This window comes from Cottoperca gobio, chromosome 17 (genome assembly GCF_900634415.1).
Source record: "Cottoperca gobio chromosome 17, fCotGob3.1, whole genome shotgun sequence".
Classification (NCBI taxonomy): Eukaryota; Metazoa; Chordata; class Actinopteri; order Perciformes; family Bovichtidae; genus Cottoperca; species Cottoperca gobio.
Window position 1 is genome coordinate 12,597,619 of NC_041371.1, and position 23,555 is coordinate 12,621,173.

The window sequence follows — 23,555 nt, forward strand, 5'->3', positions numbered from 1 at the left end:
CTATGGATCTGAGAGGCTGACACATCTTCTGTTAAGGACTGACTTTATATTTAGCAGCACACGCTACATGTACAGCAGGTGAGAACGCTAATTTGAGGATACGGAGGGGAAACAACGTCACAGAACAAAATAATGCTGTGCCGTGTGTGATTGCTGACACTGTAAATATGACATTATATGAGTTTAAAGCCATTAACTTTCTATATTTGTTTTTAGGTTACTTCATGGAGTTGCTGAACCGCTCTGCGATTAATCTACAGGAGACTTTCACTCCAACTTTGGGCTCCTTATACTCCCAGAATTCCCAGGTCTTCTCTGACCTGTACTCAGATTTGAGGCACTACTACCGAGGCTCCAACGTCAATCTTGAAGAGGTGCTCAACGAATTCTGGGCCAAACTGCTGGAGAAGCTCTTCTACCAGGCAAACAAGCAATATTTCATAGGTACATCCAGCTTTTTTGTAGAAAACCAAATAAAACCCAAGAGATAATTCATGGATTAATGTGCATTGCAAACACAGGTTTAGTAGTGATATACAGTATATATATAAGATAAATAGCAGACAATATGAAGTGTTAATATCCTATTTATTCCTCTAATAAATAAAATGTTGAGATTGCTTTATATTTTATTCAAGCACAATCTTTAGATGTGTTCTTTGCTTAGATGAAGATTTGAATGAATGTGTATGCTGTTCGCAGGTGAGGACTACCTGGAGTGTGTGTCCAAGCAGATAGAGACACTACGGCCCTTCGGAGAAACACCCCGTGTGATGAAGATGATGGTCACACGCACCTTTGTGGCAGCACGTTCCTTTGTTCAGGGACTGATGGTCAGTGGGGAGGTGGTGCGCAAGGTGTCCCAGGTAAAACCTTTCTTCACACACACCGCAACTGTTCTCTCTCCCCTTTTCTTCCCTTTTCCTTTTAAATCCCTTCAATCCAATATCAGTGATTAGTCATTTCCCCTTAAAATTATAGTCCCATTGTAATGTTTAGTTTTATTGTTTTTTTATGAAAGCAACTAATTGCCTCACATACCTTTTTACTGGTGTCTAATCTGCTACAAAGCTAATATTCTCTGCTGACACTACACTTTTATTGGTATTCTTGTGTTAAAGGGTCTGTATTCATCTCTCCTTGGTGCACACACACACTCACACACACACACACACACACACACACACACACACACACACACACACACACACACACACACACACACAGTTTTTACCAGTCCGTGTGCATAGTATAAAGCGGTGGCAGATCAATGTTGGTGGAAACGAGAGGCTCCATAAAGTATGGCCCCGGGCTCAGACAATCAGCCCCTGCAACAACAGTTAATGTCAGCTCCATGCTGAAAAATGTCTCCCTAGGCCGTGGGCAGGGTTAATATCTCCCAGGAGAAATGGTCCCCTCTGTGTATAAGACAAGAGTAAGGTTATGATCAGAGCAAGACAGAGAAATTATTTCAGCTCCTGAAATGGAGGTGGCCAGTATTGATGCACCGGTGAAATATATCTCCCGTCAAACACTGGGCAAAGAGGGTGTTGAAAGCAGTGGCCCCATGATAAATATATGCGCCCTTTGAGAAAACAGATGCTGCACTAGAGATGAATATTACAGTACAATTCTTTGTTTGAAGAAATATTACAAGGTCAGGCTGTGTGTAAGCATGAAAAGACAACATAGATTGTGGTGCTACTACATGACTGCAAGGCCACACATTTGAATTGAATGCATGTCAAAGAAAGAATCGACACAATCATTTTCCCTTTCACCCTGATATATGTGTTCAGTAAAGCACTGTGGGAGGCAAACGCTGTACCGTTTACTAGCATCAGAATGAGACAGTCTGGCCTAGCATATCTCTCGTTGGCTCAGGGAATAGGTGCAACGTCTCACACCTACACAAAGGGACCTGACAATGTCTCAATTAAGGTTCTGCGTGCAGGAAAGTCAAAATTAACCACAAAACACAGCTAGTCTGGCGTAGCAGGTAGCTAGTGAATAACAAGTCACAGTGACAGTGACAACTAAAACTGATTGACCCGGCGCTAAGGGAAACATGCAACTAGTCTAATTAATGCTCAGCTTAGAATCAAGCAAGCAAACAAGGGAGTAAGGATCAGAATTAGCATGGGCAGCATGTTGTGTTGTAATTGCTGTTCATGATTTGTCTAACATGGTTGTACCCCGGGACCGGCCTGAGTAGTTTATAATCCCTGAAGAGCTCTGCCGGCAAGACTCTAAACTGATAAGCATCTGCCTTAGACTAACAGTCATATACACACTAAAGTGCTTTATGGTACGAAAACACACACACCCCTCATCATTCCGTCATTCCCCTCCAACGGTGATGCACATTTCCCCTTTGTGGCTGCTTATTAATGCACAGTTCCTGACTGATGCCATTTTGTTGGGGCTGAAGGACAGTGAGTGATGTGTTCATTAAACAAGGCCGCTGGGGAAAACGTGTTAATAATTAGCACAGCTTTTACAAAATTACAAAATGTCATCCCAGCGCTAATACCAGGGCACTGGAGCCGCTACCACTCCGAATAAGGTCATGGACTGCCATGTGCCATGTTTGCACACACTTATCGAAGGTTTTAAGAGAGAAGGCAAGAGCACATGTATTGAGAGAATAGTCACTATGGACACACTTAGTTAATCTCTGTTCATGGTTATTTCCAAGCAAGGTCCACTGAACTGTGCAAGAAGACAGACTGTCTAATTTGTCTTTGAGTCATCGAAGTCGAGGCCTGTTTGGTACAATTTGACTGGGAAAAAAAAGTACAGACTGCAACCAACTGTTTAATTTCAAATTCCTAATTTGTGTGTCAGTCTGTGTCGCTGCATTCCCCCGCAAACGATCAGCACTGTGCTGTACTTATGCAGTTGGAACAGCACTGTGCTGTGATGAGAACAAATGCGACAGAGGGAAAAAGCGAGAGAGGAAAAAAAGACTGTGACAAAGCATCCTGTCTTACTGCTAACTTAATCCTTTTTTCTCTTTGCTTGCCCAGTAAATTGTACTTTAACATTTCTGTTGATATTTCCCAGAGATGTGCCCTGCGCTGTCCTCTGTCTCCTTTTAGTGTGAATAGCTTGGTATACTAATTTGGATCTTATCTTTCCCTTGCTTTCCCATGTAATTCTATCTTCGATTGATCGGGCCCTAATGAGACATCCGCTCCTATTTATAGCTGTATGTATTGCCACTTAAAGGGCCCAGTGACTGAAGATGTTTACCACACGCTGCTCATAGAGGTATTACGCTGCTTGAGAGTAGCTGCAGAGGATAAAATTATCTTTCCGTATGTGTGCTTCAAATTTCTTCCAAGGAAGTGTTTGTGTTTGCTACCAACTTAAAAGACATTTGAGTTGGATTAGCCATGAAAAAGAGGAACTATGGGGAAAGTAAATGAAAGAGTATGCTGAAAGGAGGCTGGGAATACAGCAAGAGACCAAGTTGCATGGAAAAACTGAATAATCTTTTGAGAGATGTTTTTATGAGATCTCAACAGTAAAATGCAGTCTTTCTTTCTGGTACAATATTAATTCCTCCCTTTCTTCACTCCGGGCTGCACCAGTTGCCGTGTCCTTAACTTTTTCCGGACTGTTTTATTCCCTCGGGTAGGGGAGTGGAGGAAGTAGGCCACGCGCCACATGGCTTACTCTGGAGGCAAGGAGTCTGGATTGTTCTGCTCTGTAACACAAGGGGGAGAGGTCACTCATATATCCTTACTAATTACAGAAGGAGAAGACAAGCAGAGAAAGGAGGAGAGAAGAGACTCGGGCTTGATTGCCATGAGCAATATAGACGGTACTGACAGGTGTGCAGAGCATGTTGTGAAGGTGAATCAAGGACAAGTAAGAGTATGGGTGTTTGAAATGTAACACAGTCACGTCAAAGAGGTACATGTGCAAACATCAAAGAGAGTATTTCAAACCTAAAACTTTCTTTTGATATCTCTTGATATGCCAGTATGGAGATGATTCATATCAGGTCAGAGTATGTGCGTGTGTATGTCATTTATCAAGACAGTTTCTAAACAGCACGTTTAGAAATGTTGCTTGTTATAATCATTTTAGTTGCTTAAATATGAAAGTGTGTCTGTCAGTTGTTCTGGGTAATTAGGAAGGCCAATTTAATTCTCAGTTTATCCAGGAAAATAATCAAATGATTCATCGATAATAAAAAGAATCCCTGTTTGCAGCCCTTTGAGTCTTATTACTGTTTCTAATTTGACGGCCCCTCCTTCACAGCCCCCGGTGCTCCGCAGCTCCAAGGTTACCGAGGAAGTTGTCAACCTCCACCTCCAATTAGAGCTACGGAGGAGTTACACACTGTTTCATGTCTGTTGTTCCTGGCATGGGATTCCTATCAATATTACTGTTGATTAATACTACATCACAGATGATGTAACATAAACAAGATTAATGGCTATCTCTTCTTAATAAGTATTTCATCAACATCGCCCTAGGGGTTTGTGTTTTTTTTACTCCCATGCCAACGCCCTTTGTGAATCTTGTAGCTTTTTAAACATCCCCCTATCTCTCTCTTGTTCACTCTTTTTCTCCACTCATCCTTGCACACTCCCTTCTCTCACTCTTCTCTCTCACCGAAGAAGCATTCGTCTGACTCATCCCCGGGTAAGGATGGGAGGAGAGGAGAGGAGAAGAGGGCAGGAGTGTGGGTCTGACTCATGTATCATATGACTTGAGATTAAGCCTGGGAATGTGCTGTGGTTATTGCTTTTCTGTGTCACTTTTTCACTTCATACTGTCCGTGTTGTGCAACTGGAAATAGTTGCCAAATCTTATTGATCTCTTTAATACATCAGAGATGCATTTACTAATTTAGGCTTATTATGTATTTGTTTTAATGGGATTTAAGATTAAATTTGAAATAATAACAACAAATGACTCTTGCCTTATGTGGATCAAATATGATTAGATTACATTTTAATGATCCTTGTGGGAAGGTTGTTTGAAACTTTACAACAACATTTTCAGCAACAGAATTCTATGGATCACAGAAAGAAATCTAAAAAGAGCTAGAAGCTAGCATACAATACTAAGCTGCACACACTAATTATACCATGAAGGACAAGTGCTACAGTAGAGCTGTCTTTGTTAGTGCTGATTATATTTATCAGGGCACAAGGCTGTTGTCCATGGTTTGAGAACCTTCATTTGTATCCAAATGTCCAATTATACTGAGCAGTCTATTTATAGCTAACTACTGACAGGTGTGCAGAGTGCTCAAAGTATCTATGATTCCTTTTCCCACCTGATCCCTATTATTGTCCTATTTCGACCGTATATTTGTTAAAAACTGGTTTTTAACAGTGACTTTGCTGTTGGAAGAACTGTTTCCAGGAAAAGCATCAGGCTGGCCCAGATGTCAGCTTAGAGGAGCTTTGTATGCGTAGCTGGGCTCGTTCCATCTCTCTCTCTCTCTCTCTCTCTCTCTCTCTCTCTCTCTCTCTCTCTCTCTCTCTCTCTCTCTCTCTCTCTCTCTCTTTCTCCCCCATACGCACACACACACACTTCCTGAGGTTTTGTATGCATAGCTGTACTCTCTTGCGAACAGAGCTTACTGGTATTAACCCAGTTTCACTTTTCACGCACCAAGGCCCTTTCCTGGGGGAACAGCCTTGTGGGATAGAGAGGGAGAAATTGAAGATGCAGGAAAGATGGAGTGAGGGACTGAGAATACTTGTATGAATGTCAGGGCCTTTTCATTGCATGTGAAACAAAAAGTGAATTCTCCCAAAGTGGTTTCCAAGGAAACTGCTGAATGAAAGTCTGGTGCAATCTGAAAAAAAGGTCACCACGGGAGGTGACCTCCTACAGTTCTACGACTGTCATTGTCTGGCTAAAGAAATTTCCATCTTCACATCTTATTAAAAATGAACAATTTTGTAAAACATGTATTGAATTCTCCTTTACAAAATCAGCAGGGCTTTTACAAATACAAGTGGTCAATGTACAGTTTGATCAACTGCCACTGTCATTTTTATCTTTTCGACTATTCAATCATATATGCTTGATAAAACAGTCATTTTTCATCCAGGTGGTTTATGTTTATTTTTGTCCGTGCCCTACCCCAGGTGCAGCTGAGCCAGGAGTGCATGCGGGCCATGATGAGGATGACTTACTGTCCCCACTGCCGCGGCATGGCCTCTGCCAGACCTTGTGCCAACTACTGCAGCAACGTTATGAAGGGCTGTCTGGCGAACCAGGCTGACCTCAACACCGAGTGGAGGCATCTGGCAGGTGGGGAGCACACACACATGCAGCCATATGTTTGCTCAAAGGTTCACCCGACACATGATGCCACTTTGTGCAGTGAATACGGCAGAATCGTTCTACGACATATGAAACATTTCACAGTATCTTCATGCCAACTGTACCTCCTGTCTTTGTAGAAACAATGATACAGGTGGCTGATCGCTTTGATGGCCCATCTGGTGTGGATAGCGTGGTCCTGTCCCTCCCCAATCGCATCTCAGAAGCCATGTTTACCATGATGGAGAACATAGAGACTATCAACAGCAAGGTCAGAGCACACATTGGTACACACAAAACTGATCACAAACTAAATGAACACTGCACTTACTGATCTCTGCATATGGAAACTCAGTTGTGATTTTAATGTTGGTCAAAGATACAAAGCAGCTGTGCAGGCCTGTAATATACAACACACCCTCAACATCATTGTTCACAATGCGCCATGACTGTGACAATTTCCTAATGGAGGAGAACACTCTGGTTCATAAAACTTATTTCTGAGCGGAAATTAATGAGGTGCAGAATGTATGCCATTTTCAAATAGGGTGGTAGAGACATTTTGTTCTAGATATATCAGAATGATTACCTAATGTAAAAAAATATATATATTTGAAATACGGTAAATGTAAAAAAATAATATTTGTAGAAAATGTAGCTACAGTTGAAAACATCTCTCAACCATTCTGTGGCAGCTTCATGGCATAACTGGCACTTCTCATCTGTAGTTAGACTAAAATATATGTATATATGTGTTTCCTACTTAAGAGGAAGTAAATCAAAGTCAAATTGGCGAACATATAGACATAAAACAATTGCCACAATAAATAGTTGCCAAAACCTATTTTCTTGCTTCTTTCTATTCGACCACATTAACAAACACACGATTCTCTGCCAAACTGTTTTATTTCATTTCACAAGAGAGATTTCTGTAATTGCGTTTTTGTCCTAACTCTTCGCAGGGCATGTGATGTCACACATTTCCACGCATCAATCAGGATTTAACAATGTTGGAATCAAAATGAGATGACAGTCGTGTCATTGTTCGCTTATATAGCCGGGCGACTGTCAAACAAATCTGTTCAAAGCACAGCCGCATAATCCCAGCTGAAGCAGATTACCGGATTCTTGCTTATTTCGTCATGAATATTTAATGTTGATGAGAAATAGTTTTCCACAAATATTCATATCACTTGGTAAAGCAGTGGAAGTGGAAGTAAGAAAGTTATAAAAAGATCATCAGTTCAGTGCCCCGACAATCATTTGTACTATCCTAGCACTACATTAATGCTGTTACATTGCTCCGCATACCAGATTTAAAATAAAAGGATGTGAGTCATGACAGAGCCTGCAAGCCAAGCGTTTACTTTACTGTTTAATGGTGTTTAAGTAACAGTTTTATATGATCCTTCAAAAGCACTGGCAGCAATGGAAATATGACTGAGTTGTTTGGTGAAGGTGGAAAACAGTGTAGATGGTGAGAGGAAGACAAAGCTTCCTCTGTGCAGAACTGCTGGTAAAGAGCCTGGCGGCCTTGAGGTAAACCATAGCATGGCGGACTGCCTCTGACCCGGTTCAGTATGGAAATCATCACACAGCTTCAGCTTCTGATCTTCATCTCTAGGGGACAGTGCTGTGTTGATTTCAAAGTCATTCATGTCTACAGTCTAGTATTATGATAGACACAGTATAGGAAAGATTATCTCCCATTTACATAATCTGTTGACAAAGCCATATGTTGTGTTATGTACTTTACCCATAAAAGAAACAACCAAACACAGCCGTAGAAACTGCAGCGTGCATACGTAAATGTGCTTGAGGGGTGTCTGCTACCACTCTGTTGTAACAGAGTTAACGCCATGTTTTTATGTCCATTATTCTATCTGCTGTGAACCACAACGAGTTATGGTGACAGACATGACTGGAAGCTTAAGACAGGATTATTTTATAGTTATGTGTGAAGGTTCAAAGGCTTGAGGCTCTTCTAAGCAGGCCAGATTGGATGACAGATTGACTGCAGTCTTAATGTATTCCCTGGGCTCCATTTATAAAAATGTAAGCCCCATAGGGAAAAGTAGTGCTTTCTGAGCTATGAATCAATCTGCTGGAGCAATCCTGTGATTGACTCTTAGGGTCGGCAAATAACCAACACCACTTGTCGCTGTTGGCTTTCGAAGATTTGTGTGTACTATAATGCACTTTGTGTACAAGACAAGTTGCAGTCAAACGAAATGCTGAGTATGGGTTTATTGGATTCTATTCAGAGACCTGGTTTAAGGGGTATCAGATTTCGGTCTTGTTAACACCAACCCCAATAAAGATCCAGAATATAACTAGCATATGGCAGGAAAGTGAAGTTGATAGAGAAAGTCTGAAGTCCCGCAGTTCAAGTTACTAGTTCAAGATGAATTGAATGATAAAGCACTTAGATCTGTTTTGGGCCTTGCAGTGTTTTGAAAGCTGAGTACTCTAAATATTTTTCAGAACAAAACTTCCAGTCAACTTCCTCATTTCACCCTTTTTCTAACGAGTTCCCCTCTCCCATGTCCTCTCTCTACACTTCTGTCTTTCTTTCACTGTCTCCTGCCCCAGTTGTTCCAGGCCTGTGGCAACATCAGAGAGGGCGGAACCAGCAGCACAGGAGCCGACGACATCATGAAGAGAGGGAAGGTTACAGTGGAGGACCGGTTGGGAACCAGCTCTAACAAAATGGACAAACTGGTTAGTATATACATGACTGAATCTGTGTCCTTGTTATTGCTCTCTGATGGCCTAATCTGGCCCATTCATAGTGATGGTTTATGACACAAGAACCATTGCTCATCATGGGCAATTAAACCCCTTTTGCTGTTCATTTCACCTTTACACAGACAACTGTGGGGTGATTAGATGGGAATGGATGCTTGGATGGATGAATGAGTCACATGGCTGAGTACTGCAGTTGGTTTCTGAGGAGGCAGGAACTTTTCTTTCTCCTGTTTGAGTGTACCTTAATGCTGTGATTTTGAACAAAGTATAAAAGCTTACAAATCTGCCCTTTGTCAACTCTGCCTCAGGTGTCTGATGTAACCATGAGACTGAGGGACATGCAGCCGTACTGGGTTTCTCTCCCGAGTATCCTCTGCAGTGACAGAGTGGCCACTGGAACGGGAGCCGATGATAAGTGTTGGAACGGCATGAACCGTGCCAGGTAAGGCATATAAACCCGATAAACAAATGTAAAATCTGATTCACTAATGTATACGATATGATAGTACAACAACTGACATGGAATCTTACACAATTCTGTTGTTTAATACAAAATACAACAGGTACTATGAGGTGTTACTGAGGTGATAAGACACATTATTTGGTCTTGTATGACCAATTAAATATGGACGTAGTCTCCCCGTGGCATTACCCATAGATTTCTATCTTCCGTTGTGAAGCTAATCGTGGGTGGCTCCGGCCGTCGGCATCTTTGCTGTGCCTAATCCGCCCTAACTCCCGGGCGCTGAGGCATAGTGACGCAGCAGAGCAGACAGCTAGCGGTTAGCAGCCTGTGACGGCACCTACATGTCACTCAAAGAGGCCAGGCCCTTAACTATGTTTAACTTTAAGCCTTAATAAAATATAAACGAGTGAGTTATATAAAAATTCATCCTCTGTAAAGTTGTCATGAAGGGGAAAATGAGTTATTTGGGCTTTTTAACATGAAGGTCTTTGAGGATTGACTAGCTTTTGGAGCCAGCCAAGATAAAGTGCACTTCCATGTTGGCTTCATTTCTCAGCAACAGAGGTTGCCACCAGGGTATGACTAGCAACTTATGATAGCTAATATTAGCAAACTTTAGATATATTGTTTTGTACAGTATTGATCCCGTTTGCTGACTTCATGGCTCCTCTTTATGCTACTGTTACACAACGTTTTGTCTTGTTACAGATGAACATTTTCATTGTTTTGTCACAGACAGAAAACAAGACGTAAACACACTGTATCTCATCAAGAGACATGTTAGTTGTTTGTTGCTTGTGGTCCCATTCCATTTACACCCTGGGTTAACGCCGGTTGGCAAGCATCATTTTTACAATATAGGTGCATATGTGCCACCATTGTCAGTCTGATGTCTCTAAAGAAAGACTCCACAGAATCATGGGAAATGAAGGAAACTCTTTAAACTACTTTTATCCTGCTATTGCTACTTTTGGCCACAGTGACCAGCAAGTTACATATTCTCCAATTAACTATGGTTAGATGATAAAAAATGTCAGACTATGTATTTCACACCTATATCAAATGTCCGTGTGTGCCAGGTACCTTCCCGAGGTGATGGGCGATGGCCTAGCCAGCCAGATCAACAACCCTGAAGTGGAAATTGACATCACCAAACCAGACATGACAATACGCCAACAGATAATGCAGCTGAAGATCATGACACACCGCCTGAGGAATGCTCTTAATGGCCAGGATGTGGACTTTCAGGACACCAGTGAGTAATTTTACCATAACAGCCCACAAGTTTCTAAAGAACATTTCACATGAAAATTCATTCCAGACGACTTCCTGATGATTAGAAGCGTTTTAACGAGATCCAGATAAAGGAAACTAACTCTATTTCTGTTCATCTGATCCTCTATCTTAGCTTGTATAAACTCTAGCAAAATGGCAAAAGCAGTACATTTGGAATTCAGATGAAGATACAAAAATGCTTGGCCTAAATCAATGTGCCTTTTTGAATAATTGAAGTCGTATTTTGTACAACATACTGTAAGCTAGATGCTGAAGGTAAAATGATCATCCTTTTTCTGGGGACTGCACCTGGAGAGTGAACCTCTTATTTATTATAGAAGTTGAGCAAACAAAGTATGTGCACAGTATGTTTAAGATGTATGAGTATGTGGCAGTGGATTAAACATGTCAATTCTCTGAATACATAAACAACATCAATTGCAGGTTGTATATAAGTTGTATCATTAAACTCATGTCCCGACCCGCTGTCTATAGGTGATGATGTCAGCGGTTCAGGAAGTGGCATGTGCGCCGACGATGCGTGTTCCCGTGGCGCGCGCCCTGTTATCCCCGTCACCGACCGACCCATACTCTACCCCTACCCTCCAGAAAACAAGAAGGTGAAAGGATTCGCCAACCAGAAACTCCCCTGCATCGCCATTTACCTGCTTTCGCTCCTCGTTTTGCTGCTCCGGCGATAATTGACGGAGGAATCTACCAACTGGGACTGAGTTTGGGACACGGAGGTTGGAGAGAGTCTGAAAGGGGAGGGAGGAGATGTTGGGGGTTAGTTACTTTTGCCAAAACTAAATAAGTGTAAAGAAAAAACAACAAAATTGGACGGACTTCCTTTTGGTTTCGGATTAGAACAAAATGGAATTACGAGTATTCATAAATGTTTTGGTTCTGCTCTTTTCTTTTATTTCTTGCTATATTATGACACCATTAGAGCTGGTCTTTTCGCATCTTCTAATGTTTTGTTTCTGGTGTTTGGGTTCTCTGAGATTATATCTGTACCTAAGACATGTGTAAGACTATGTTGCTAACAGTATGTTGGTGTTGACACCACGGGAAGAGGGAGAATGGGGCTTTGCAGTGGCGCTCAGATAAATATATTTGTTATTCCACTCCTTTAAAACAGTACTTGCGTTCAGTAGAATTATTTATTTATCAATAACTTACAACAGACCCCAGAGCGGTTTAATCACTTCTCAATGTTCATAGAAAAACGTACACAAACCACAAACGTAAATTAAATACAATATTGATGACTTTTAAAGGGGAATAATCTGGACAGCACGACCCAGCGGACCTCTTAATGCATTAAGTCTCACAATATCATTACACTTACACACACACACACACACTCTCTCACAGCGAGGATGCGAGCACTCCGCGTCAGCACTTTTTTTGCCATTTCATCATGTAAGCTGTAAAAATAGCTGTGATCACATTTACACCGACATGATCATCTAATGTGGGAGTAACGTGACCCGTCCACCACTCCATCCATCCACTCATCCCTACATTCCCCCTGCTGGGGCAGATCTCCCTCTCTCCCCAGATCCTGCTGGCTGTGTAGGATCAACTCGAGTGTCAGGTGTAAGCAAAACACATGCTGGGCTGGGCCAGGTCTCAGATGACAGCAGCTTCCCACTATAGAGCACTGTACTGTATGTGGAATGGGGGCTGTCGGTTTAAGATTGCCGTCACAGCAAAGGATTGACAGTTCATGATTTGGGAAACGTGTAGCAGAGCAGAAATGTACACAGAAGCAGAAACACTGCTATCATATAGCGCTTTTTTCAGTATTCATTTTATGTGCACAGGAGAGCAAAATTATAATATACGTAACGTGCAACTAGCAATGTGTTGCTTTTTTGTCTAATTGCAGCAATGATCCATATCACAGTAAAAGCTGCACCATGCACGTCTTTGAATCATACTACTATTTGTATGGCAGACACAACAGTGTACATATTTTTGATTTCTTCTTTGTTGTTTTCTAGAAATAAAATAGCCAATTAGGTATCAAAATGTTATAACGGCCAGATCATTATATACTATAACTCATTCATCATCTGTCATAGCTTGTCCATATCTGCCTTCCATTTTTCTGCAACTTTTCTATATCAGTGCCTCTTTATTCCCACCCCCTACTCCCTCTACCCTTCTCCCCGCTCATCGGTTATAATGACCTTTTAAAGCGTTCCTCATGCTTCTACATGGTAGCAAGGCAATATGACAATGACACAGTGCTTCATTATGTGTCAACATTACTAGGAATGTTGTGGGAACACACAGTGTAAGGCTTTTCCTGATGAGAAGCTTGCTGGGGAGGAAAAACATACCACATTTTAATTCAAAGAAATGTCAAAGCTCTCATTTAAGAGCCCTGTGTGCAGGATGATGGGACGATGCTTGCATGCGTGTGTGTGTGAGTGTGTGTGTGTGTGTGTGTGTGTGTGTGTGTGTGTGTGTGTGTGTGTGTGTGTGTGTGTTTGTGTGTGAATGTGTGGACTTGTCTTTCATTGATAGAGCAAAACAGAAATGGACGATAGAGCTTTATAAATCTTGTTTGGATGGCATCGAAATTAAATGTAATAAAATGTATTCCACTAACATTGTCTGACTTAGTGCGATTCAACTGACGTAAACGGGACATTAATAAAGCTCTTTTTTTAGGATTTTCAAACAACTACTGTAAAAAATCTGCATTAATGGTATCTTTGCTTGTCAGTATTGTATGTGACAGATACATTTAATTTGGAGGATGGAAAATACAGTGCTCCAGTTGTACACTGGAACAATCCACCATGATTCATTCTATGAAAAAAGAACTGTTGATAATACTTGTCATATACCTGTTGTTGGGAGCTCTGTCACGGTTTGAAGAATAGCTAATTTGTTAGATACTTGGTTAATTACTGCTCTGGAAATGGGTGAGGCTGTCGTCATTAGTGTCACCTGACATGTTACTTTGAGGATATTTTCTTTTTTCCGACATGCTTAATTAATGAATGCTATGTTTGCCGTGCGTATGCGTGTCTATGTGCATTTGTCTGTCTTTATGTTAGTCCCTGGTTAAAGAAATCAGCCTGTGACTGCCTTTGACACTTTGTCTAGGGTTGGGGTCAATTTTTAGATTCAAAAAGAGCGATACAATTATATTAGATGATCCAGTGGGGGGGAAAAAATACACATTTTGAACAAAGAACAATTAGTAAGAGCACCACATGGGTCTTCTTTTTGTGACCTTCGAGAAAAAATATGAATACGAATGTGAAAGTCCACATTAAGCCCTGTAAAGAATGAGAAGTGACTCCAACTGTGATGGTGACATTCCAATTCAAAGACGACTTGCGACTCACAACTTCAGTTTCAATGACTGCCTCACAATGTCATCGGCTGAAATTTGCACAACCCCTCCCTCTCTCCTCCTCCACCTTTTGATCTCATTAATTTGTTGCTCAAAGTCCCCCTCCTTTTTATAAAACCTGCACTTTTATGAGGCCAATAAATGGCATTGTCTGCACAAAGACATCACAAGATGGTCGATCAATACGCGAGTCAACACCTTCCAGAAACGACTATTGATTGGGGATGTGTGTATGCAGATAGACATGGCCCAGCAAGACGTCTCCTGTTCAACTATGATGAAACAGTGTAAAAACAAAGCCCCTGTATGTGAGAGGAGGCAGGAGAAAGGATTGTCCAGAGGGCTGATCTCAAATCAGCTTGTGCACCTTAATCCAGCCCTCATTCATTGAGTGGTTAAAATGCAAAGCTGTTTATAACACCATTTAAAGACAGCTTTATTCTACACTGAGTTGAATACGAGAGGAATTTCTTAAAGGTGCCAATTTATGAGGAAGAAAGTACTTTTAATTCTCTTGTTTTTATGTACTTTGGTTTTGTTGTTATCAGAAATCTATGGAGAGTGTGTGCTTATGGTGAAGATAGATGCCAGAAAGAGGTTGAAAAATACAAATGTCTCATTTGCTGTTGTATCTGAAATCTTGTGTCAATTATATACATTGTAAGATTTTCAACATGCCCGTCTCCTGTTTCTTTAATGGTGAGTGTGTTTATGTTTTTTTGACAGAAAAGGGAAGCAACATAATTATCTACACAAACTCAAAGTGTTTTTAAATTCTCTTCTCAAAACACTTAAGAAGACAAACAACATTCAGATTCATTGAATCTCGGTTTCTTAGGGAAATTAAGTGTTTGGTCTTCTTCAAATTGTCCATACCATCTGCCAAAATGGTTTCCCAGAACGCACCGGGGCACACTGCCACCTAAACAGGGCCGATGCACTCCAGCGATGATGTCATAGGTGACAGCTGTTGTCTGGTGTTGCCACACAGGAAAAAACAGCCACAGGTTGAGAGCACACTAAGTGCTTTGTCTTGTTTCGGTGTGTAGACAATAGAATGATCGCCCCCCCTCAGGATGGTTTTAACAAGATGTACCTGACCATGATCCTATGGGAGACTGAAATGCCACGCTTCACATACAGCTCTGCTCTGTACAAAGTGCTTCCAGTACGTGAACAGAAGTTAAGCACTTTGTGGTTTTAGTGCAGAGCTGAAATGTTTCCATGTCTGTCATGAGGTTACAAATTATAGGAGGGAAAAATTCAAAATGCAGTTGGGTCAGGGAAGCAGTATTTAACAAAGATTTTGAAAATTAAAGTATGTCTCAATAAATCTCAAGTGCCACCCTATGTGCCTCTAAACATTGCTAAAATGCAAAGAGTCTCTCCATAGGTCGACCTTCATCACACCCGTCACAACATGGGGATTAAAAGACCAAGTGTGTCCGAAATCAATTTAACAATCCCAGCTCTCAAATGGTTTTAAAAACAATCTCATACTTAATATATTTCTACTCAGTGATAGGGCGCATTCCTCTCCCTATAATGAGACAATTACATTAATCAATTTCACTGAAATTATTTGGCATCTCTGCAGTCCCCTTCCCCTCAGAAGCTGCTTCTGTACAAACATACGGGAAAGGCGTCCACATTCTCAACTATTGATTGTGTCTGAAGGTTTTCACCTTCTCCCTTGCTCACAGCACACGCAGCTGCACAAATGCACCCGAGTTTATTCTCAGCGTTTTGGCTTTCAGCTTGCCCTTTGGTTCACAGCACTTTTTATGAGCGACTGCTTCATAACCATTACATGGTCTCCGTATTTGAAATATCAGCTCAACAGGGCAAAACACTTGTCAATAAAATCTCCTCAGCTCAATACCCCCTGAAGTGCGTTTGCCTTCAGGCTCCATCATGCCTAACATGCTAGGAACGTGCACTTAATTTCTCACAAAACCTATCAAATGATATTATTATCATAGATGTAATGATGTAATGTTAATGTTAAAATGTTAAATACACTTTCATTCCAGAGTGAGAGCAACTCATTGGGTAGCTGAATTAGTTTGAAATGTGAATGTAAGTAATGGAGAAAATCGTCTTTCTATCTCCACAGCAGCAGGTGCCATGGTAAACCAAATCCTTTAACGCTAGGTTACAGTAAGGGCATGTTTGAAAAAAATAATAATAAACATGGTATTTGGAGTAGTTATCCTATTGTCTTATTGCTGCTTTCTCCAATCTATTTGAATTTGAATTACACAAAGAATCCATGCAGGTTTTCACATCAAAATGCCAACAATTCAAAGAGAGAGATGCCATATAATTTTTAACATCAGTGACAAGTCTGGAAGTTCAGCTAGAATATTCAAAAGGCTGTTCACCATCTAATTCTCCCTACATGGCTGCAAATGTGCGCTGTGCTCTTTTTGCCTCTTGGCTTATCAGACATATTCTCTCACCTTCTTTTCCCACTCTTTGATCTGCCTAGTAATTTAACTAAAGCCTCCTGCTCCCTCTCTGATTCTCTCTCAACTCTCTCTAGTATGGAGCTGTCTGAGTTGTTATATAATTTTACATCAGGATTTATATTAGAGATCAAGGGCTTCACATCATTGCCTCTGTCGGATCAGATGACTGAGTATGAGATGGGTCAAAATACAAAAAACCTCGCACAGATACAGTTCTCCCTCAGGTTGTGTACAGTACAAATGCACATACTGCCACCAAGTGGGGAAATGGTTGTGTTACATTTTCAGGACACATTAGAAGTGGACACATAAATGCATGAATGACAACTGCTGCATGTTCTGACACATTATGCTAACATCACAAGCCAACATATACAATACATTGTATACATTGTAATTGAACTGCTGCAGCCCCCATGTGTGGTAATAACAAAGATTCATGGGATTTGTTGTTTTACTTATTTGTTCAATATATTAAAGTACATTAAAGTGTAAACAGTAATGCAGCTAAAGTATTGTGTCTGTCGGCCTCTAGTGGTTGAAGTTCAGACCTACCATAATGTAGCAGTGTGTTTTGTTATGCTGGGTGTGGGCAATAGATAATTTATCAGATCAATACTTTTTAACTTGGTTTAAAATGATCGTTTGAATGAGGCTAACAAACTTTTATTTTAATAATCATATAACTGCTACACTCATAATGTTTAGTTAGCATGCATACACTTACTTGACGTTGATGTTAATCAAGGCCAACACTAGTTTTGTTCTTTTTTAGTTTAAACACGATTGTAGTGAATTGTCAGTGTGCTCAGTCCCAACAATGTGTTCAACTAATTATAAAACAGCAAATATTACAAGACACAGTCTTTGACTTTAAAACTTAAATGTTGGTTTAACCTCACATATTCTGATTTACTGTAAATGCTGATATCCATGACTTCCACAGCGTTTGCTAGGATGGGTGCCAGACTGACCTTAAATAAATCATAAATAAATAGTGAATATTCAGACAGTAAAATGATATGTCCTGGGCACCAGAACATCTGTACTGTGGTTTTAATGCAAGTTGAACCGCTATGCTACGTAGTGTACTTATTTAAAGCTAATGTACTTGCCAGATTCTTGCTGTTCGGAGTTGTATCCTCATGATTGTTTGCACTGTTTGTAAGTCGCTTTGGACAAAAGCGTCAGCTAAATGAACTGTAATGTAATGTAATGTAGTGGGTGACTGGGGAATTGCTGTCATGGAGGTTTGTCGAGGAGCCATTATCAAACTCTCAAATTCTGCTCAAATGTATTTATTAACCTTTATTTTACCAGGATAGGTCTCATTGAGATTAAAGATCTCTTTTTCAAGAGAGTCCTGGCCAAGATAGGCAGCAGCACAGTTACAGACAAATCAAAGCAGTCACAATAACATTAACAATCAAAGTATTTACAGACACAGTGGCCTGCTTCAATGTCCTTCAGAGTCGCTTTAAGTCTCTTTAGAGCAGGGGGGGGGGAACCTTTTTCCTATCAAGGGCCATTTTTTTTTACAACATCCTTCGAGGGCCGTACTAATTATTGAACTCATAACCTCTTCAAAAATGTTTTAAGACACAGTCCATTCATTTCACTTTTCTTTTATGCTAAATGCAAAAAAGCAACTTTTTTATCCATGTATCTTTCTGTTTTATCAGAAATACTTTATTAGTCCCACAACGGGGAAATGTTTCTTGTCACAGCAAAAGAACATATGAAGTAAAAAGGCAGTACAAAATAATTAAATAGAATAAAAAATAATATAAGTACCAAGAGGTTGATAGAAAATAAAGTGAGTATTGCACATGGCAGTGATAATTGCACAGCAATGGTGGAACAGTCTGTTCTTGGTGTGGTGGTCTACCTCTCTATCTTTACATGTTTGTATGTTACGCTCTCCAGAGAGCTGCTTGTTGGGCCAAACTCCGCTGAAGAGCGTTAACTTTATCCAAACGCACTCGTCCTTTCAGCTCGTGCAGTTCGGCATGTTTCGTGCTGTAAATGATGCTTGAGATTATTTTTAATCACCGCAAGTACGTCCGCACAAACTACTAGACCAGGGGTCGGGAACCTTTTTGGCATGGAGAGCCATAAAAGCCAAATATTTTTAAATGTATTTCCTTGAGAGCCATATTTTTAATGAAATTGAGTTTTAAGTATATCACGTCTCCGAGTACTAAAAGCGCTATCAGTGTTTCCCCTACCATTGTCTGTAACCCCCCACGGAACCCCGCTTATGTTATTTATCTAATTCATGTGCACGTTTCTGTGTCTACTGCACGGGTGTCAAACTCAAGGCCACAATTATATCCAGCCGCGAGAAAATATCATGTCTATCATAACTGGCCCGCTGGTTTTGGTAATTAAATCAATGCATGGCACAACCACGGGAAAATACATATTTGAGGAAGTATCTAAATGTGTTAGAAATTAAACTGCCCCGGGACTGACGACAGACAGAGCCTGCGATGTGATGAAAAGAGCACCAGGATGCTCTGGAGATGGAACATGTAATAAGCACCGTAACACAGACAGGAAACTTTCTAAGAGTCAATGTAAGTCTTTTCCTGAGGAGATACATTCTGAACATGGCGGTGCGATGGCTCACCACAGATCTCTGGGAAGAAAAGTGTGGATGTGAGCTGGCCTGTTTGTGCGACATAACGAAGCATCTCACTGTTAAACCTGCAGCTTCAGGGCCGTGTGATCACAGACATGTATGATGCAGTGAGAGCTTTCCAAGCCGAGCTGCCTGTGGGAGACTCTGATGCAGCAGGAAACTTTGGTCACTACGTGTTTCCAAACACTGACAAACCATCTCCACCGCTGTGTTCCCGACTGCGCATGAACTGCTCAGCAATCCGTTTGCAGTTGACTTGGAAACAGCACATGTGAACATCCAAATGGAGCTTGTTGACCTCCAGTGTAACGACACACTCAAAGCAAAGTGTGACTCTGTGAGCGCTGCAGTTTCCAAGCTTCACCCCCGAAACGATGCCTTAATGTTGGCCCTCTCTGTGATTGAGTTTGACACCCCTGGTCTACTGCTTGCTTTGCGCAGTTTCTCCTCTGCTGTTTCGAAAAGTGCAGGGCTCCGCCCCCTACACACACTGACATGCACACAAAACGCACAGACACATACACACACGCACACAGTTACAGTCAGAGACGGAGTGGAGGAAAGGAGAGGGGAGAACTAAAACAAAATCCGCTGCTAAATGTTTTACTCTAAATGACACAGTATAATTATATATTACTTGTTAATCATGTTTAAAAATATCAGCTCAAAATTGTCTGCGAGCCATATCTCGTCATCGAAAGAGCCACATATGGCTCGCGAGCCATAGGTTCCCGACCCCTGCACTAGACACACTGGCCTTTTACTTCCACAAAGAAATAATCGTTCGTCCATTTCTCCTGGAAAGTGCGACATTCTGCATCCAGCTTTCTCTTGTTTACACTCGCCCCGCTGCGTTCACTGATGTTAATGACCATCTTGTTTAATATTGAAGATTTTTGACATGACGTGACCACGTGATGACACGTTCCGCTCGTGTTGTGTTCAAGGACCCTGACCTTGGCCAGGAAAAACAGTTAGTCGCCGGTTTCAAATATAGCCGTCTAGTTTTTTTTGCTAGTGGATTTTCTTTGCGTGTGTTTTATGAATTACCTCGAGGGCCGGATCAAATGGTCTCGCGGGCCGTATACGGCCCGGAGGCCGGACAGTTCCCCACCCCTGGTTTAGAGAGACCAGCTCTCTGAGTTTCAGCTCATTTTGCAGCTGGTTCCAAGCACCTGTTACAAAACTAATGCAGCGTAACTAAAAGCCCTTTTCCCCAGTTCAGTACGGACTTTTGGGACAGTTAGAAGAAACAAGTCCTCAGAGCGAAGCCGATAAGATCCACTACATTTTCGATTGATGTAGATCAGGGGTCACCAACCTTTATGATATTGAGAGCTACTTCAAGGGTACTGAATAATACGAAGGGCTACTTGTTTGATACAAACTTCCTGAATAACATAGTTGCACGGTTCACCTTTAATGATGATATTATCATTAATAATAATAATCATAATAAATAATCATATATGTGAAGAGACTGTCTGATCACATGTTAATGTTAATTATTCCTCACAATGATTTATGGTAGGAAACAGATGTTACATATTTTAACATGCAACATTATTTATTTATGTTCTCAATCTATTTCAACATTTGAAAGTCAGAGTCATCACATCTCTGATATTTTTGTAAATATCTTTATTGACAGTTTTGTATGAATGAGAACATTTGTAGCAGTTTGTTCAAAATCACACCAGTTATATTTTAGTACAAAGTATCACTTCTGTAAAACAAATAAGGAAATCATTAACTGTCACATCTTCAAATCATATCCTTTTTGTACAAACACTAACTTTGTAACATCAGAGAGAGTGGAGATCACATCAGAACCTTTCTTCTCGTCTTTGAACAGTGTTTTCATTAACATCATTGCACCTTTCAAGACCTCTCCGTCCGAAAAGGCTTTCTTGTTCTTAATTAAATAATGTGCAGCTCTAAGTGAAGCTTCCGTTGCTTTGTGTGACTTGTTCACCGGCCTCGTGAAAAGAGATGCTGCTGCCCAAAGCTGCTTTAGCTCTCGGCTTGTTCTGCCCGCAGTGCTGCAGCTGGTAGTTAGTGAGTGAGTGAGTTAGTTAGTTAGTTAGTTAGTTAGTTAGCATGGTAGCTTCTGTGACACATACCGAAGTGTCTCCACAATGTGCCGCTTTGCCGTCGCCCCGAAAATGACACATACACACTTTTCTTTCACTGTTGTAAAAAATCATTCTTCCTCCCAATCATTGTGAAAATAGTTAGTTTTCTTTTGCTTTTCTGCCATGTTTAGCGTAAACAACGCACCTCGCGCCCCATCGTAGCTGCAAATGGAGATGAAATGGAAATGGAGATTTAACTCTGACCCCAGACAGGGTCAGAGTTCATATATACATAAAACATTTTTCTTTTTTAAATTCTATATTCAATATTGTCATTTTAAAATAAAGAATAATTCAAGTGTTATTGATTTTTTTTTAAAACAGCAAAACAATTAAATACACATTTTAGACAGAGCTCCATGGTGACTAGTGCTATTTTTAGAACATGCCCTGCTGGCGACCAAGTGCCCGCGGGCTACCCCTGATGTAGATTCTTAAATGGAGGAAGAGCACCAAGAATAACCTTATAAATAAGGATGTGCCATTGTTTCAGTCTACGGGTGGTCAGGGAAGACCATCCAATATGAGCAAATGATGTCCTGTTTCTCTCACACACACATACACACACATACACACACACACACACACACACACACACACACACACACACACACACACACACACACACACACACACAAAGCAGAGTGCACTGCAGGTCTCTGATAAACAGCAGCAAAAGTAACACAATTATTTTAGATTTTTTTCTTTCAGTTTTATTTTTACACTCCACGTTATGAAGAAGAAGATTTATTCTCTTATACATAAGAATTTCTTTTTTTTATTTCTCGATTTTGTGCCACCTCCAGGAGGAGCTGTAAACGAGGATACACCTTTGACGTATAAAAACGATGTGACACACAGATGGAATAATGTCAAACATGGCAGGACACTACAAATGTAATGTGTGTTTTGTATTTAGAAGTTGTAGGTATTTAACGTGATCAAATGCGCGATCGGACTTTCTGTCCTTCATCGTTTGTGTATTGTCCCGTGAGGAGCAGTTCTACCGGCATTCATTCATTCATGACATTTAACCCGTATAGTATTTATGTTTGTAATTCAACTGCTATAATCTTGACATGATGTTTACAAGTGCAAACAGCTGCTAACGTCAAATTATTATATCAATTAGAACATGTCTTGCATTCAGCAATAACTTTCTGTATTTCATGTTGTCATATTGATAGACTGGAGTGTGTTTGTGTGTATAAAATAGGCTATATATCAGTCAATCACATATATAATATATGTCACTCTTTATTTGTATTTTATTATTCATATAAACATGTGTAGTGCTTCACACAATACAATATATAAATGCTGTAATATATTGTGTGTGGGTTAATTAAATATCTCATCACATTATGCCATGTTGTGAATTGAATTAAAAGTAAATATATACGTGAATATTGTTGTGCTCATGTGACAGAGATCATAAAATACAGGTATGACAAAATAATGGACAGCTGCTGCCGCCAGTAGAGAAAGGCCCAACATAGTAGTTATTGTTTTAGCTTTTAGCTAACATAAGAAGAAGAACTTTCAGATAGTTGTGTCAGCAGTACTGCAGAGTGCAGACACAAACAGACATGTACCGCTGCATGTCAAACTCACTTCTCTGCTACCCATCTTAAATACAAGCATTTATTTTGAAGTAGGCCTACACACCTACAGTTAAACACAACATGTGTAATATTCCACCACCAGGGGTCTCTTAATCAAAACAATAACGAAAGACAGAAGGCCTTTCCAATTTTCCCAGTTTGTACATCCTTGAATCCTTTCCTCGCAGATGCGAAGAGAGAGGAGTCGTGGCAACAGGCCTTTAATAAAATGAGACATCTTTTCCTCTGAGTGTCATTTTAAAGCAATCAATTAAATATGACACAGGGCACAGCTGCATCAATAACAAACGTGTTCAATGCAATTCCTTCCTCTTTAAACAAAGTCCATCCAAATCTAATGTTTATCTTGCAGTTTTGTTTCAGTATATTTTGGCATTCATGAGATAAACAGAAGCGGGGACATACTGTAAGCACAGGTCTTAACTATTTAAAAATAATGGTGGCTTAGAAGCAGCTTGTTTGTGAAACAATAGAGGAAGGTACATATCTCTACACTATTAGCTCCCTTACAC

General features: G+C 40.6%; 1 protein-coding gene across 2 annotated transcripts in view; it reads left to right on the plus strand.

The window, feature by feature from the left end:
• Nucleotides 1-14,843, plus strand: part of gpc1b (glypican 1b) — a 63,492-nt gene extending 48,649 nt beyond the window's left edge. The window contains exons 4-11 of one of the 2 annotated variants that reach the window (XM_029453233.1): nucleotides 217-444; nucleotides 703-866; nucleotides 6,123-6,288; nucleotides 6,441-6,571; nucleotides 8,893-9,021; nucleotides 9,357-9,490; nucleotides 10,594-10,769; nucleotides 11,285-11,490. In XM_029453233.1, coding sequence (XP_029309093.1) covers nucleotides 217-444; nucleotides 703-866; nucleotides 6,123-6,288; nucleotides 6,441-6,571; nucleotides 8,893-9,021; nucleotides 9,357-9,490; nucleotides 10,594-10,769; nucleotides 11,285-11,490 — 1,334 coding nt within the window. Of the gene's footprint in view, nucleotides 1-216; nucleotides 445-702; nucleotides 867-6,122; nucleotides 6,289-6,440; nucleotides 6,572-8,892; nucleotides 9,022-9,356; nucleotides 9,491-10,593; nucleotides 10,770-11,284 lie in introns of both variants that reach the window. The other variant, XM_029453232.1, reaches the window with a different exon arrangement.
• Nucleotides 14,844-23,555: the final 8,712 nt, after the last annotated feature.